General features: G+C 41.9%; 1 protein-coding gene across 1 annotated transcript in view; it reads right to left on the bottom strand.

Moving 5' to 3' along the window:
• gdpd5a (glycerophosphodiester phosphodiesterase domain containing 5a) overlaps positions 1–16,645 on the bottom strand; it is a 60,751-nt gene extending 44,106 nt beyond the window's left edge. The window contains exons 1-6 of the mRNA XM_054730450.2: positions 16,433–16,645; positions 11,972–12,145; positions 4,280–4,383; positions 913–1,006; positions 777–836; positions 592–690 (exon numbers count right to left, since the gene is read on the bottom strand). Coding sequence (XP_054586425.1) covers positions 592–690; positions 777–836; positions 913–1,006; positions 4,280–4,383; positions 11,972–12,088 — 474 coding nt within the window. The 5' untranslated portion in view covers positions 12,089–12,145; positions 16,433–16,645. The remainder of the gene's footprint in view (positions 1–591; positions 691–776; positions 837–912; positions 1,007–4,279; positions 4,384–11,971; positions 12,146–16,432) is intronic.
• Between the last annotated feature and the right edge of the window lie 239 nt (positions 16,646–16,884).

The raw sequence follows: 16,884 nt of genomic DNA, 5'->3' as shown, positions 1-16,884 counted from the left end.
GGCCAGTTTGAGATCTTGAACTTTCTTTGCAAAATCCACAGAATTCTGTATGTGATGTTGGGTCTTTCCAACCAGCAGAGCCAGGATGGTGGAGAGATGTTTTGCAATGTTGTATGTGACCGAGTTGATGCTGCTGCTGATGGGTCTGAGTGGTGTTCCTTCCTTGTGAATCTTCATAAGACCACATATACATGAGGTGGCTTCTCCTGGATAGAGTCTGTAGTAAAATATGCGGCCGATTACTTTGTCCTTTAGCATTTTCTGTAAATGGTCCATGATTTTCTTCTTGTATCCTGTTGTCGGGTCCCTCTTTAGAGCTTCATACATGGCGCTGTCGCTCAAAAGTGTGGTGACTTTGTTGTGGAAATCTGTTGTATTTAGAATAACCGAAAGTCCCTTGTCTGCAGGTAAAGATGTGATGTTCTGGTCCTTCACCCACATATTTAATATTTTTATTACCTCACAATGCCCCAAATTAATTGAAGCACAAAAACATATTTTTTTCCATAAATGTTTTTGTGGTCTGGAAGTTAATGGGTGAATATTAGCTAACAGAAGTCTACAATTGAGGGATTTTGACTATTGACAAACCTGGAGTGACACAAGCAAGATGTCCCACTCATCTCGCCAAATGTCATCAACAGAAACAATCCCAGACACCGTGGTGAGAAGTGTCGCCAACACTCCGATCTGTGGAGGCAAGAGAAAATAATGAACCCACTCAGACCTTCTGTAGCCAGCAGGGTCTAACTCCTTTAGAGAAAATTGCTCAGCACCTTGTGAACCCAGTAGAGATTGAGCTGCTGACCCAAAGAAATATGGAAAAGGGCTAAAATCTGAAAAAGGAGTGAGAACCTGTGAGCTTTAGCTCTACTGAGCAGTATTAGTCATCAAAAGTTCTGGATCCCTTACCAGTAAGAAGGTGATGTAGGTGAATCCAACAGTGGTGGATGTGAGGATGGGAATCGTCTCATCTTTCCACTCACCTGAACGGTTGTAAATCGACCTGATGCATGAGCAAAACATACCTGAGTCATCACATGATCCTTTTATTCATCATGGTAAAAAACTCCATTTATGGAGCCCTCATTTAGTCTTATCACCACTTCACCGGGTGCACGTTAATAGGCAAGGCATCTTTATTTATATAGTAATTCCATACACAGAAGCAATTCAGTGTGCTTATAAATGGCATTCACGCACACACACACACACACAAGCACACACACAAACACACCTAATTAACACAATGGAGGGAGGAATGGGAAACTGGGATCAAACCTCCAACCATGCTCCTGGCCGGTGACAGCTATTGTGTTCAGAGGTGGTATTACAACAACTGGACTAATTTTTCAGCCATTGGAATGTTGGTTCACTGCTGACACATTTTTGACCATGTTTTAAGACAAATCGTACAGGATAAGGACTCATTAAATTAAATTAAATTAAATTAAATTAAATTAAATTAAATTAAATTAAATTTAGAACATCTTCTGGGCTCAGAATGAGCTGCTTCACCTGTCAAGTCCGCTATTTGACACAGTCCCAGCCTCACCTTGCTGAGCAAAATGTTTTAGCGCAACAGGGTTCTCTAGTTGCTGGTAGATGTAAACATAAGCCCAGTGCCTTGCCCGACAAAAGAAAAATTAAGATTTTTTTTTAATATAGCTTATAAAGGAGAAACTGTACATTCATTCTGCACACTCCCAAACGCCCCGTGGAGGTTTTTCTTTTTTTTAATATAGCTTTTTTTTTTTATGTTCCATGTTCTAACATTAACCAGCACTGGTGACAAGTTCCTTCCATTCAAAACAATATTTATTACTAGGGCTGCAACATACAATTATTTGGATCATTGATGTATCAGATGGGGTCTCGACTCGATTAATCAGACTAAACAGGAAAATTTAAAAACTGCTAGGGAAACAAAGTTTCTCTTCTTACTTCCCTTAATTTAACAACAAAACATGATTACAAAACAGTTTAGTAGTGTGCAAAACAACATGCTATCACCTAATTATATCTATAGTTAAACTATGACCTGTACAGTTTTATGTATTTCATTAACATTTTCAGCAGTAAGCTACTGGAAATTCTAATAACATTTAATTTCCATCCATCTATTGTCTTCCGCTTATCCGGAGTCGGGTTGCAGGGGCAGCAGTCTAAGTCGAGAGGCCCAGACTTCCCCCTCCCCAGCCACTTGGGCCAGCTCTTCTGGGGGAATCCCAAGTCTTTCCCTGGCCAGGTGAGAGGCATAGTCTCTACAACGTGTTCTGGGTCTCCCTTAAGTCTCCTCCCAGTTAGACGTGCCAAGAAAACCTCACCAGGGAGGCGTCCACAAGGCATCCTAATCAGATGTCCAAGCCACCTCAACTGGCTTTTCTCGACATGGAGAAGCAGCGGGTCTACTCCCAGCCTCCCAACCTTCTCCATGAGCCACTGGAAAGTGGCTCCGGCGTTCCTTAGCCCAAAAGGCATACACCGAAACTGGTAGAGGACCCCAGGTGTTATGACTGCTGTCTTGGGTTTCCTCTCTTCAGGCATGGCAACCTGCCAGTATCCCGACTTCATGTCAAGGGTGCTGAAGAATGTTGCCCCGTGCATAGATTCCAACAATTCATAGATCAAAAGCATGGGATAAGCATCAGGTAGTGTCTTGGCATTAAGTCGTCTGAAGTCTACACAGAATCAGATCGACCCATCAGGTTTATTGACCAATACCACAGGTGCCCCCCAGGCGGACTGTGAGGGTTCAATGATTACACTCTTGAGCATTTGCTCAATCTGGTCTGCGATGATCTTCTGCCTAAAAGGAGAAGTCCTGTATGCCTTGCAATGAACTGGCATCTCATTGACGGTGAGGATCTTCTGTTCTTCCACACTGGTTCTACCCAGAGCACCTGAACACACCGCCGGCCAAGCTTTAAGCAGGTTTCTGACCTCAGGTAGGTGATCTGTAAAGGCTGGGGCTCCCTCTCCTATCAGATACAACGAGCACGCTGAACCAACAGAAGGGATGGCCACATACAGACTGGCACTGGAGAGGGTCCGGGGCTCATCCTGGCAAAACCCTCCTCTGCATGCTGGGGTAAAAAGTGATGGAAGGTATATCCTTTCGGACCTTTGCGGCCGCTAGCAAAAAATAGGAAATAAGTGGTATACCACAAAAAAAAAGAAAAAAAGGTCAATCTCACCGGGTTCAGCAGTCATTGACCCAGTACATCCACCGATCTGGCTCCGCTGATCGGCGGTGAGGCAGGTGATCTGGGGTGGTTCCTCTCATTCAGCTGGAGAGCGCAGATATCCAGGCATGCTCCAGTGCGGGATCGTCGGGGCTTCTCTCTGGCTTAAACCCCTAATCTTATTTGTTATTATTATTTTTTAACAGTCACCCATAGACCTACTGAGTTTTCCCACTCAGTTACGTGGTAGACCTTTAGTTCGATATCTAATCAGGCTACAGCAGATCCACGCTGACACCTGCACCACACCCATCCATGCTCAGTTTTTTTTCTTCTCCCTCCACACCTGACGCAGCCCTCTCTTAATAGCTCGGGTGTGGTAAACAACACAAATACACTGATAAATAAATGAACAACCCCGACTCACCCAATTACATACAGTGGAAAAGAAAATCACAGTGGCACAGTTTTACAATCATATTCTGGTAATTGTTTAGACCATTTTCTCATATCCTCTGTGCAACTAATATTAAATATTTTCTTTTATTTTAACACTGATCTAATGTAGCGATGCCAAAACACCTCTCCAGGTCTTACATGAGCGTTATAGTCCTCTAGCCCTCAGGCTTCACTTTAATTGTTATACAAAAAAGTCATTAGAGGACAAAAATGTCTGCTGGTAAAAGTGGCTATAAAAAATGTATACATGAAAAAAAAATTCGGCTCAACACCCCTCCCCAGCTCTCAACCCTCTGCCACTAGTAAGTCTGGGAACTTCACATTCTGCCCTCTGCCATACAAGGACACATCTCTGCTCTCCCCCCTAGACGCAGTTCTCGGTTTTATTCTCCCTCATTGGGTGTACCAGTGCGCCCTCAGTTCGCGTTGTATTAATAACATTTTCTTCTTATTGTACTTACCTGTTGCAGCGTGTTGAGAGCCCTTCCCCAACCATGACAGAGTGTGATGATGACTCATGGAACTTTACCTTTAACAGCCTCACTCAGATAAGATCTCTGTCTTTTCTAACTTGTCTATTATAAGCAACTACTTTCTTATAATCCCATTTACGTAATGACAGAAAATGCACTCACCAGTTGAAGTCGTTGAAATCATTTTGAGCCACTAACCAGAAGTAGGTCCAAACGAGAAGCAGAAGGAAAGAGCTGCACACGATGATGAACCAGCCACACTCCCACTGTAGAGAAAAACAAATGTGGTAAATGGTCATGAAAAAATGAATTTACAGTTAAAACTGCCCGCCCAGGTTTTCGTCATGTTTTAGTTCTAATGTACCCATTCAGTAACAATGGCCAAAACACCATTCATGATGAAGACAGTCACTCTAATCCAGATTACAACAGCCCTGTGAGAACACTGAAAGTTATTACTTCATCACGTTGTTCAGTTGTCAGGTTTGACCGTTTTTTTCCCCCATTCTCCTGTTTGTTGTGTACCAAAAGAACAGAGGCGATCCTGTGCTGTGTTCAAGGACTCTTCCCTTCAGCAGTTAACAGGATTAAAACTAATGCCACATGGTGGGGAGGGGTACAGAATGATCCACTTCCTCCTCAGAGCTGAACAGCTTTCATACTCTTTTGTACATTTTTTCTGCGTGTAATTTCATAATCCATTACTTTGTTCTGTTTTTACGCAGAGCAGTAAAAAATTGTTTACCTTGAAGCTGACATGTTTCGGCTAGTGGCGCTAGCCTTCATCAGAGCTCGCCGGTGTTGGTGGAATCACTTCCACTTATCCACGGGCAGTAGAGGGTGACATTGTCCTCTGCTGCCTGCAGATAAATGGAAGTGATGCCACCAACAACCATATTCTTGAGCCTTTAGATGTCTCTCAGTCTGAACTGAATTACTGACATAAATGGACTTTTGCACCATTTTCTTATTTTTCCTGTTTCACCTGTATGGGGACCAGATCAACCTGTAACACAACTCACATGAACAAAGCTCTTAACACTGTTTAAAAGCTATTTCGCACTTTTCATTTGAGAAAGATTCAGTAATGAAATGCTAAAATAAAATAAAAATCTTTGTTTGAACCTAATAGGATGCCTGATGTAAAATTTGAAAAAGTCCACAGCGTGTCTTCAAATAGATAAGAAGGGATGAGAATTCCAGTCTCACAGAGGAGATGGAAACTCCTAAGTATAGCTGTGACCGACAGCTGGCTGATTAAAGACTGATGAGGACAATCCTGACACATATTCTGTTACAGGGTCTTCAGGCAGAGCTGGTATTTGTTTTTTGGAGCTGGAACAATCTCAAACATAAAAGGGCAGCCATTGCCGAACATGGAGATAATCAAGTTTCATTGTTTTTCTGTTCTTATCTCATACACAGAGTAACAAAGTTTCTGTTTTTATCTTAATTTGCTAAATTTCGGCTTCTCACAGTCACCTTTGTCAGAGCTTCACTGATGAAGTGGTAATTGCAAATTGTTGTTTTTGTCATGAATATTTTTTATAAAAATTAATTAAAACTAAAAACCGGGTCTAAAATACATGGTAGAGGCTCTAAGTCTCTGAGCAATGCCATGTTAGATGCCATGTTTCCTTCTACAGGAGCCCATGAGGTCAAAAATAATTTACTGTTTTGTAACAACGGTTTTCACCATTCAGAAACATTGTTGTTTTACACATTTACCTCTTCACTCATTGCCAGTGATGAAAGGGACTCTGATGTGCTTGTCATTTTGCTAGAGGTGAACAATTTGACGAGGTACCCGTTCGAAAATAGCATTTTCTTACCCTAATGGCATCAGTTGGTAAGGTCTTACTTGAACACAAAAATACTGCTTGCTTGCAATGATTTGGGTATATACTGGCCTCTATTGGCAGGGAAAATACACACCGTCACCTTAAAAAGACTAAACGGTAAACAAGATAACCACATGACAAAGTCAGTCATTCATTCAACGGCTTCAACTTACCCAGAATGCGTCTGCTCCCTTGTTAACACAAACAGGACGTAGGGAGCACATCACTCCAGTGCTGGAGTCCCTGCACTGACTTCCTGTATTTTAAACAGCTGTTGTTCCTTTTTAAGTTGCTAAATGGTTCTGCCCCTTATATATCTTAGCTTTTAGAAATTCCTGCCCCTCCAAGAGCCTTGAGATTTGGTTCTCAGAATCTTCTGTTGGTCCCTAGAACTAAGCTGAAGTCTTGTGGTGATTAGGCTTTTTCTGTGGCGGGCTGCAGGCTGTGGAACAGACTTCCTGCAAATACTAGGGATGCTCAGACATTTTAAAACTTTGTTAAAGACACATTTTTATGATCTGGCTTTTAATTAGAAACAAATCAATTATTTACTACCTCTTTTAACTTTGTTTTTGCATCATTTAAAATTATTTATAATGACCAATTTTTAGGAACTGGCAATCAATGATTGTCCTAAACATTTGATCTCACTTACTTTAACTGAATCTAGTTGCTCTGTTTTATTTCATTTTCTTTTTTGTATTGTGATCGGTTTCTCGTGTTGTGAAGCACTTTGGACAGCGAAAGCTGTTGTGCTATGCATATAAATTTTACCTTGACCTTGGAGCAAGATTCTTTTTATTCATAAACATAAAAATACTGCATCAAAAGGCAATATTTAGGTAAAAATGTGTCAAGATTCACTGCTGTAGTGATGTTTTTGGTGACTGAGCATGTGACAAATAAATCTTTTGAATCTGCTCTTCACAGAAGTTGTCCATGACTTCTCAGCCCTACGTGGAAGCAGTGGTCTGCTCTGTAGACATCTTGCTGGTTCCAAGCCCGGCTGGTCAGTCATGCACATAACTTGCTTAATTTTTGGAACATACAGACATGAACATGTAGTAATGTGTTCCATTAAACAAAGTCTCACTGCACCCGTTTTTATTTTTAAACTAATTTGTGAAGGAGTAACAATCTTTGTGTTCCCCATTGGACCTGTGGTTCAACAACTGTTCTCCCTCTCCATAAGCATGAGTTCACATTTATTACAAGAACATCTGAGGAATGAAAACATAAGGTCACACATTACTGCAGATAAATTATTCCTACTTACGCATCACATTCTGCACAGAAGTTTGTATCTAACCATTTTAGCTGCAATGGCTGATTTACGTCAAAATGAATTAAAAACTGCAACTTTGGTGTTAATTAACTGGCGGGGTGGCGGCAGTTAGGGTAGATTAGTACTGGCTACAGAAAGCTGTTATGTTTGCAGAGTTATTCCAGGAAGTAAACAACAATGTTTATTGAAACATGCAGTAGCGCTGTAAAATACGTGTGGAACATGCTGGTAAAATACTGTTTCTATGACAAAATATACAAACTTCATCTAGCATCTACATGGGTGCATGATGTTGGTAACTAACACTAATACATAACTACTTGACAAAACTTACTAGTACTTCTGCATTGGGGATAAAACATAAAAACCATGAGTCCTGTCTACAAAGATGTACGTAAGGGCCAGCACAGGACATTTGTCTTGGGCAGCTATTGTTTTGTGACGGACTCCGTGGTCCAGTTGTTAGAGTACATCCTGAAATGTAGGCCAGCAAGGTAAAGAAAACCCTTTCCTGTGTTTTAAAAAGAACCAAAAATGGAATAAGAACTTTTATTTTTCATATTTTTGGCCTTTATTAAGGTGGAGAACATTCGTTTAGTGCAGACACATTTTTAGAGAATAAAGAACCCCTTTTATTTGAAGTAGTGTGTGCTCCTTCGACCCAGCTTCATTAAAAAATGAAATCTGCTTCAGCTGTATAAATAAATTACTGCCGACACTGAAAGTCAAACCCGCGTCAGGACATGGCAACATTAGATGAAAGGCAATAGCTTTCACCACGGGACTTCCAAGGCCAAAACATCAGCAGACCTGGCTAAGACGCTGTTGTAGGTGCATTTTTGTCGGAATTTGCGTGGCCGGAGCTTCACTAAAACGTTTCATTTCCAGGTATATATTCAGGCTGACATAAATAACACATATTTAAGATAAATGACATCTCAATAGAGCTCCGGGAGTTGACATCACGTTTCCCGGCATGCAACAGTTCAAATCGAAACGGCGCCATTTGGCAGGCAGAAGCTGGCAGCTGGACTATTTGTTATTGTCAGAAAACTCAATCAAACGGGAAATATGGTAGATTCCTGTTGTGCCCCAGGATGTAGAACAGACGCGGATGACATAAGGAATGAGCCATCTACAGGATTCCCCAAGATCCGGAACGCCGCAAACGTTGGATCATTGTAATAAAACACGCTAGTGACCGGGCTAAAATGAAACTGTGGGATCCCGAGAGTAAAGGTTTTCACTTATGCAGTGACCGCTTCATATCAGGTACTTAAACCAACGTTTCCTCAACTGTGTATGGTGTTTATTTTAAATGCTTTTATTACGATTCTAGTGGGCTTCCTAAACTTATTTTGGCGTGGCTTTTTCTGTCTTATTACTCATAGAAACATGTAAACATCACGTAAAACTTTGCCTTGTGATTTCTGCGTGCTGCCGTTTACGTGTTTTATGATCACAGCAATTAACCGGCTAAGCTGTATTTAATTTTTAAGCAATTGTTGATCAATTGTCAGATCACACATAAAAAGCACTTTGGATTGCTATTATCTGTCTCACCGAGACAGATCTCAGACAGATCCTGAGACGCTCCTGCCTGACATATTTATTTTATTCACAAAAAATAAATGAAACTAGTGATTTCTCTTGGTGTTCAGTTTATACATTCAAACAGCACAGCACTCTATTTAAACTACTTACGTGTAAATCTGTTATTTGTCCATCCATCCATCCATTTTCATCCGCTTATCCGGAGTCGGGTTGCGGGGGCAGTAGCGTCGAGAGGCCCTGACTTCCCTCTCCCCAGCCGCCGGAGCCAGCTCCTCCGGGTAAATCCCAAGGGGTTCCCCGGCCAGGTCCAGTAAGAAGTCCGCTCCGACAGCTTCTGGCGTCGGAGCGGGCAGTAGCGTCGAGAGTCCCAGACCTCTCCCTAGCTCCTCCGGCCGGGGGAATCCCAAGGGGTTCCCCGGCCAGGTCCGGTGTAGTCCGCTCCGACAGCTTCTGGCGTTTTTAAAAAGTATCCGAGGGGCACGGTAAGGGTTGGAGATGTTTAGTCTATTTCATTTCTGACTATATAAAATGATTTCTTCGGTTTTAAAGTGTGAAGTAAACTCCGACGAAGTAAAATCCAAGTGGATCCCGTTCACGTTCATGGTTACATCTGTGTTTGTTTACCTTTTTTTCCTGCCAAAATGGCGTCTACTAACTGAGAGTCACGTGGGGTCCGGAGCTCTATAGTGCCAATGGTAATATTTTATCATATAGTGTGCCTACCTTTGCTCTCAAATTAGTAAGACGTGGCTCCTTTAATGCAAGAATAGTAAATAAACCAAGACAGTTTCCATCAGAGAACAATGTCTCCCCAGGAAAGACAGAGGCATCTACTCCTCATCCTATCTTATCTATCACATGCTGCAACATCCATCTTTTACCATTCTTCAAGAAGAACCTCTTTTAGAGCCTGGATGCTGGATGGAGAGCGATGCTCAACTTGCTGCTGCCGGTGATGGATTGGGTTCAGCTCAGGAGACATTCTTGGACATTCAATCACGTTCACCTTGTTCTTCTTCAGAAATGCAACGGTAGCTTTAGATGTGTGTTCTGGATCATTGTCGTGTTGGAAAAGTGCACAATGACCAAGAGCACGGAGTGATGGCAGCATCTTCTCCTTCAGGATAGAGCAGTACGTTGTTCATGATACCATCAGTGAAATGCAGCTCCCCAACACCAGCAGCACTCATGCTGCCACATGAGGACACTGCCACCACCATGTTTCACTGCAGGCACCTTGCTTTTCTCTTTGAAATCCTCACCTAGAGTCCCAGTAGCCTTCATCTCTTCCAGCATGGGCCCTAGTTAATCCTTTGCATGCTTTTATGTGCATGTTCTTTAGGAGAGGCTTCCTGTGTGGAAGATACCCATGCATGCCGTTCTTCTGCAGTGTGCGCCATATGGTGTCATGGAAAACGGTCACTCCAGTTTGGCTTTCCTCTGCTTTAGCTAACTGCAGTTACTTGCATTAGCATTTTATTCAACCCTTCTCATCAGAAGACGCTCCTGTCCAGATGTTAACTTCCGTGGACAGCCTGGACGTCTCTGTGAGATGGTTGCACTTCCTTCTTTCTTAAATTTTTGGATCACTTTTGCCACAGTATTTTGACTGATGTGTAAAGCTTTGCTGATCTTCCTGTAGCCCTCACCTTTTTTGTGGAAAGTCATTATTTCCTTTCCCAGACATTCCTCTTCTGCGTGGAGCCGTTGCTGACAGCATGAAAAGGGAAGGTATTTTCTTTGTTAAGTAATTCCCTTTTATAGTCACCTGTCTGCTGGATACCTCGTCACTAGACTCACCTGTGGTTGAATATCTGTTCATTTGAATTTTGCAGTGTAAGTGTGGTTTTCCTCCTAAGACTGTAATTGGGGTGTACTCATTCGTGCAATGTGGGCTTGAATGCATTTGTTAGGAAAACCACTTTTTTGTGTGTGCAAATGAACAAATCTTTTTTCCAATCAATGGCCCACATTTGTGGGAGTATTTTGTAGCATGGTATCTCATAGAAAATGTTGATTCTGAAGGGAAACTAAATGTTTTCTTACAAATGTAGTGGGGTGTACTCATTTCTGCTGAGCACTGTACTTCTGGCTCTCCTGCTCCAAACACATCTGACCAAAAAAGAAACACTTCTCCTGCGCTTTGTAAAGGCACATTCTGGAAGCCTGAGCAGCCAACTCCAGCCCTCTTTATGGGAAGCATTGGGTCTGGGAACTCTTCTATTCTAATAACCCACCTCCTGAGAATTCTGACCAAGCCAATCAGCGCTGAGCAGCGTACGTCACACACCAAAATGCTCTTTTTTGAACGACTTGAATGTCTTTAAAACCACAACAAGTAGAAGTGCAAAAAGCCTTTCTTCAAAAAAAAATAATAATAAAAAGATGTTTGCGCTGTTGCCAGACACCATTTTTGACTACAGCTAAAAAACTACAGCAGTACAGTCGGCATTTCTGCCTTTTTGTGATTGGTTTTTTGAGCTGGCTAGTCCCGCCTCTCATGTGCCTCTCTGCCTGTGAGCAATCAGGCTAGTTTTCTGTGTAGAATTAAAGAGAGGTCTTATCTCACAGGCAAGGCTAACATTCTGGTGTACTTGAAGGTTTCTCTGCAAAATGAAACTAAACCAGGAAAAGGCATGGGAACTGGTGTGGTCTACTGTAGTCCATCTAGACCCAAATTCTGATCTTCAGAGATGATTCTACAGCCCCTGGTTGGAACCAGTGCTTATTTGAACTTCTGTTGTCTACCATCTAAAACCAGTCAGTCCATTCTCCTTTGTCAGGAGTAGCATAATCTTTTTCAAACCATTCTCTGTAAATTCTAGAAATGGTTGGGGGTTCAAATCCCAGGAGTTAAGCAGGCCCAAAAATGCACTCTCCCTCTCTAAAAGCTTCTTTCTTGCTGCCATCTGTTTGGTTGGCTACATACCTCTGTAAAAAGATAGGTGTATCTAATAAAGTGGTGGGTGAGTGTATGTATCTGTGCCGATGTACAATATCCAATAAACTGGATATCAGTTTTTAATATAAACAAAAATAGCCCAACAGTACCACAGGGATCAACACCTTAGACTAGTACCATTACTAGTACGGCTGTTCTTTAGTTTAAATAGCACACACAGCATTTATTTGGGTATAACATCTGTATTTCATAGCGAGATCTAATAATCTTACCTTGGAGCTGTTGTCTTGGGAACGCTGGTAGCGTTTCCAGCGACAACCATAGATCCCCGTGACAACAGACAGAAGGACCTGCTTCTCATAGACCTGTAAGGGTTGGTGCTTCACCATCCTCCTGCAGCCTCAAGCACCACCAGTCTGTTAACATGCCACACACCACCGGGATCTCTGAACAAAACAGAAGGGATATTTAAAAAAAAACATGTCTGCACAGGTTACAGTTACTTATTATGTTTGTGACTTTACTTAACTACACTCTCAAAAACAAGTCAACACATCACCCAATAGAGACTCTTTTCTGAGACAGTGATAATGATATGCTGCGTGTTGACTAGTCACCGAGTCAGTCTATCGGAGGACTTATAGTGGTGGAGAAAGGTTATCAGGTGTCAGAAAACCAGGATTACGTCACAGTCAGGTAAAAATGTTTTGGGTGAAACTATAAAGCAGTTTATGGCTCCACAGAGACGACATTGTGGTTTCAGCTTTTCTTAGAAAATCTACTTTGTGAGCACACGAAAAGTCACATTTTGTAAGTGGTTGCTTTTACTAAATTGTCAATAAAATATAAAGGTATTCAATAAAATGTAATATTCCATAAAAATATGGATTATCAACATAATTGAATACCTTTACACTATTGACAATTTCTTAAAAGTAGCCACTAACAAAATGTTACGTAATGGCGAGCCAGCAAGGAGACATCATCATAACAAAGCTGTTTCTAACTTTAATAAACAATTTTATTTTGTCTCATAAAACTATGTCTGCACTTTACAGGTTAATTACAATGACATTAAATAATGAATGTTTTGTCTAAGGTGCTTTGAATAATGTCTTGATTGCTTTACAGATATGAAAGAATTAACATAACTGTCTATTCTTGAGATGCCTTAGTACAGATCTTAAACTCACCAAACGAGTTTACTTGATGATTTAATAATGATTTATTATCAGTTACATCACATATTAATGTCAGTACATTAACAAATGACTGTTACATAGGGCTGAACGATCTATCGCAGTGGTCCTCAACAGGCGTCCTGCGGGCCCCCTCGTTGTGGCCCTCGAACCCCGCACGCACCCTAACCCCTCTTGCTTCTGGGTATTTTTTATGAGTAGCCCTCAGATCATTATAATTGAGGACCCCTGATCTATCGTCTTTCGACTGAAACTGTGATTTCAAAAAACGTCATCATGTGATTGTCAAAGCTGTGGTTTTTGTAGCGCTCCTGACTGACCCAGGATTTGTTGACAACTGTTTTACGAATCCAGGTTTTCTCATGTTTTACGGAGGCAGCAGAGAGCACGGGGAAGAGGGAGGGGGATACTGGTACTGAAGCTGAGCCCAGCTAGAGCAACACATTTTCGTTATCTTCCCGTTGTTTTCCTTAACCCTAACCCTCTACTACAGCTGATATTAAATGTGAGCGTCTGTCTCTGCCGCAAACATTTGGTACATCTCTCAGCACTGTGGGTGAGTGACAGAGAGAGAAAGGCTGATTCTCCAGCAGCTGAATGGGATTTACAGTATGTTAAACTTTCATCTTTTCAAAACCACTGTTTGTGAAAACATGCCAGACAGTCGGACATTAACAACATGTTTTAATATTGTCAGACGAAAAACATTAAGTCCTCGGACATATTGACCAACCTGCATCCTCTCTTAAGTTGCCAAAATAAAATACATTTCCTGAAAACCACAAACTACAGACTGTTTGAAAGTTTGCATGAGTTCTTGACACGGTCTCTGATCTGCAGCAGCCTGCAGGTCAGGAGCACTTCTTCTGAGCATGTAATTGATCTGCACACCAGACGCTTTCAGCAGCTGTTTTATATTGAAAGATAACCAAAGATTATTTCTTATTATTGTAACAAATGTGCAGAACAATTGTTCTGTGTCCCTGTTGTCCCCAGCCCCTTCCAGGATTCCCCCTAGTCACTTCTACTTCATATTTAGTTGTCCCATCTCATTCATTAAGTCTTCCCAGTAGTAGGTTCCCTCCTCTTGGTTCTTGTCTCTTAGGTTGCCCCAGTTAAATATCTTGTGTCCCTAGTGTCATGTTTATTAGTTCTCTTATCTTTAGTCTTCTGTTTGTAAATAATATTTAGATGAGTTTTCCCCTTTAGTAATTTAGGTACGTCCCCACTCGGTTCATTACTTTTACCTGCCCACACATCTGAGACCTATTTCCTTAAACCCGGTCCTGTCCTCTTGTCTTGTCTTTGTTGGGTCATTGTCTGTTGTCGGTGTTTGCCTCCTGTGCTCTTCAGTTTTCTCTGTCAGTTTGGATCTCTAGTTTTACTCCTACTGTTATGCTAGTCATTTTTAAGTTTATGCTCCTTTTTGACCTGCTCAGCTCCTTTTCAACAACGGATTCTCATTTTTTGTCGTTCTGGGTTCTTGCGCATTGGGCCCATGCAACCTCCTCTACCGTGACTTCGTTGTGGATTGAAATGTTCTTTGGCGCCCCTGCTTTCCAGGGCAGCTGAGGCTACATTGTGGCTCATGGTGCTTGCTCAGATGAATGACTTGTGTTGTAAAGCGCTTTGGGGGGGTTTTAGGCCTGTGGAAGATGCTATATACAGGTGCTGGCCAGTAAATTAGAATATCATCAAAAGGTTGAAAATATTTCAGTAATTCCATTCAAAACGTGAAACTTGTACATTATATTCATGCAATGCACACAGACCAATGTATTTCCGATGTTTATTACGTTTAATTTTGATATTTATAGGTGACAACCAATGAAAACATCAAATCTGGTATCTCAGAAAATTAGAATATTCTAAAGGCCAATGAAAAAATGTTTGTTTCTCTAATGTTGGCCAACTGAAAAGAATGAACATGAAAAGAATGTGCATGTATAGCACTCAATACTTAGTCGGGGCTCCTTTTGCCTCAATAACTGCAGTAATGCGGCGTGGCATGGACTCGATCAGTCTGTGGCACTGCTCAGGTGTTATGAGAGCCCAGGTTGCTCTGATAGTCGTCTTCAGCTCCTCTGCATTGTTGGGTCTAGCGTATTGCATCCTCCGCTTCACAATACCCCATAGATTTTCTATGGGGTTAAGGTCAGGCGAGTTTGCTGGCCAATCAAGGACAGGGATACCATGGTCCTTGAACCAGGTGCTGGTGGTTTTGGCACTGTGTGCAGGTGCCAAGTCCTGTTGAAAGGTGAAGTCTGCATCCCCATAAAGTTGGTCAGCAGCAGGAAGCATGAAGTGCTCTAAAACTTCCTGGTAGACGGCTGCATTGACCCTGGACCTCAGGAAACAGAGTGGGCCAACACCGGCAGATGACATGGCACCCCACACCATCACTGACGGTGGAAACTTTACACTGGACCTCATGCAACGTGGATTCTGTGCTTCTCCGCTCTTCCTCCAGACTCTGGGTCCTTGATTTCCAAAGGAAATGCAGAACTTGCTTTCATCAGAAAACATAACTTTGGACCACTCAGCATCAGTCCAGTCCTTTTTGTCCTTGGCCCAGGCGAGACGCTTCTTGCGCTGTTTCATGTTCAAGAGTGGCTTGACACACGGAATGCGACACCTGAATCCCATGTCTTTCATGAGTCTCCTCGTGGTGGTTCTTGAAGCGCTGACTCCAGCTGCAGTCCACTCTTTGTGGATCTCCCCCACATTTTCGAATGGGTTTGTCGTCACAATTCTCTGCAGGGTGCGGTTATCCCTAGAGCTTGTACACTTTTTTCTACCACATTTTTTCCGTCCCTTCGCCTGTCTGTTAATGTGCTTGGACACAGAGCTCTGCGAACAGCCAGCTTCTTTAGCAATCACCTTTTGTGTCTTGCCCTCCTTGTGCAAGGTGTCAATTATTGTCTTTTGGACAGCTGTTAAGTCAGAAGTCTTCCCCATGATTGTGGTGCCTTCAAAACAAGACTGAGGGACCTTTTAAAGGCCTTTGCAGGTGTTTTGAGTAAATCAGCTGATTAGAGTGGCAGCAGGTGTCTTCTATATTCAGCCTTTTCAGAATATTCTAATTTTTTGAGATACCAAATTTGGAGTTTTCATTAGTTGTCACTTATGAATATCAAATTTAAATGTAATGAACATTGGAAATACATTGGTCTGTGTGCATTGCATGAATATAATGTACAAGTTTCACGTTTTGAATGGAATTACTGAAATATTTTCAACCTTTTGATGATATTCTAATTTACTGGCCAGCACCTGTAAATGCAGATAATTTACCCACATTGAATCAGCTTAATTTTACTGTTTGAGTTATATTTAACCTTAAATTATCACATTTACAGATACACATATACTTGTAGTTAAATAACTAAACATTAACATAAGTCATAATCTTTGGTTTTAATTGATTATTTTTAAATAAATAGCGTCTTGGACGTATCAGGATTCGTGGGCACGCGACACTAAACGTAAAGCTTCCAGCCCCACTGGAGACGTAATCCCATAAGGAGCACTCACCTCTCCCCTGCGGACCGGTTCCGTCTGTCTCACCGCTGATCAGGTCACAAACATAAACACAGAAGCTCCCATCACAGTTTAAACCTTCGGAAACCTGATGAAAGTTCACGAGCGGCACGTTTATGGATGAACCCGCGCGCGCATCACACGCACAGAGCGGCCTGCTGCCGACAGGCAAAAGTCTTAAGAGAGTTTTGCTTCTCGACTAAAGATGAGCCGTCCTAAACCATTTTACCAGAGATGCAGTGGGTAATCTGTGTGGGCGGAGTTAACGACTACACCGTCAAACACCCCCCAGATTAACCACAGGATTCGTCTCAGAGGGAGGAGCCTTGCTCTAGCAGGAGCAGACCTGGGGAGATTAATAAAGTATTTTTGAATTGAATTGAATTTAGCTCCATCCACTCACAGTAAATAATAGTTAAACAATCTGTCAAGTCTTAATTGTTTGT

The sequence above is a fragment of the Nothobranchius furzeri genome, chromosome 10, assembly GCF_043380555.1.
Source record: "Nothobranchius furzeri strain GRZ-AD chromosome 10, NfurGRZ-RIMD1, whole genome shotgun sequence".
NCBI classification, from domain to species: domain Eukaryota; kingdom Metazoa; phylum Chordata; class Actinopteri; order Cyprinodontiformes; family Nothobranchiidae; genus Nothobranchius; species Nothobranchius furzeri.
The sequence above is the reverse complement of the archived record's forward strand: the minus strand, read 5'-3'. Positions and strand labels throughout refer to the sequence as shown.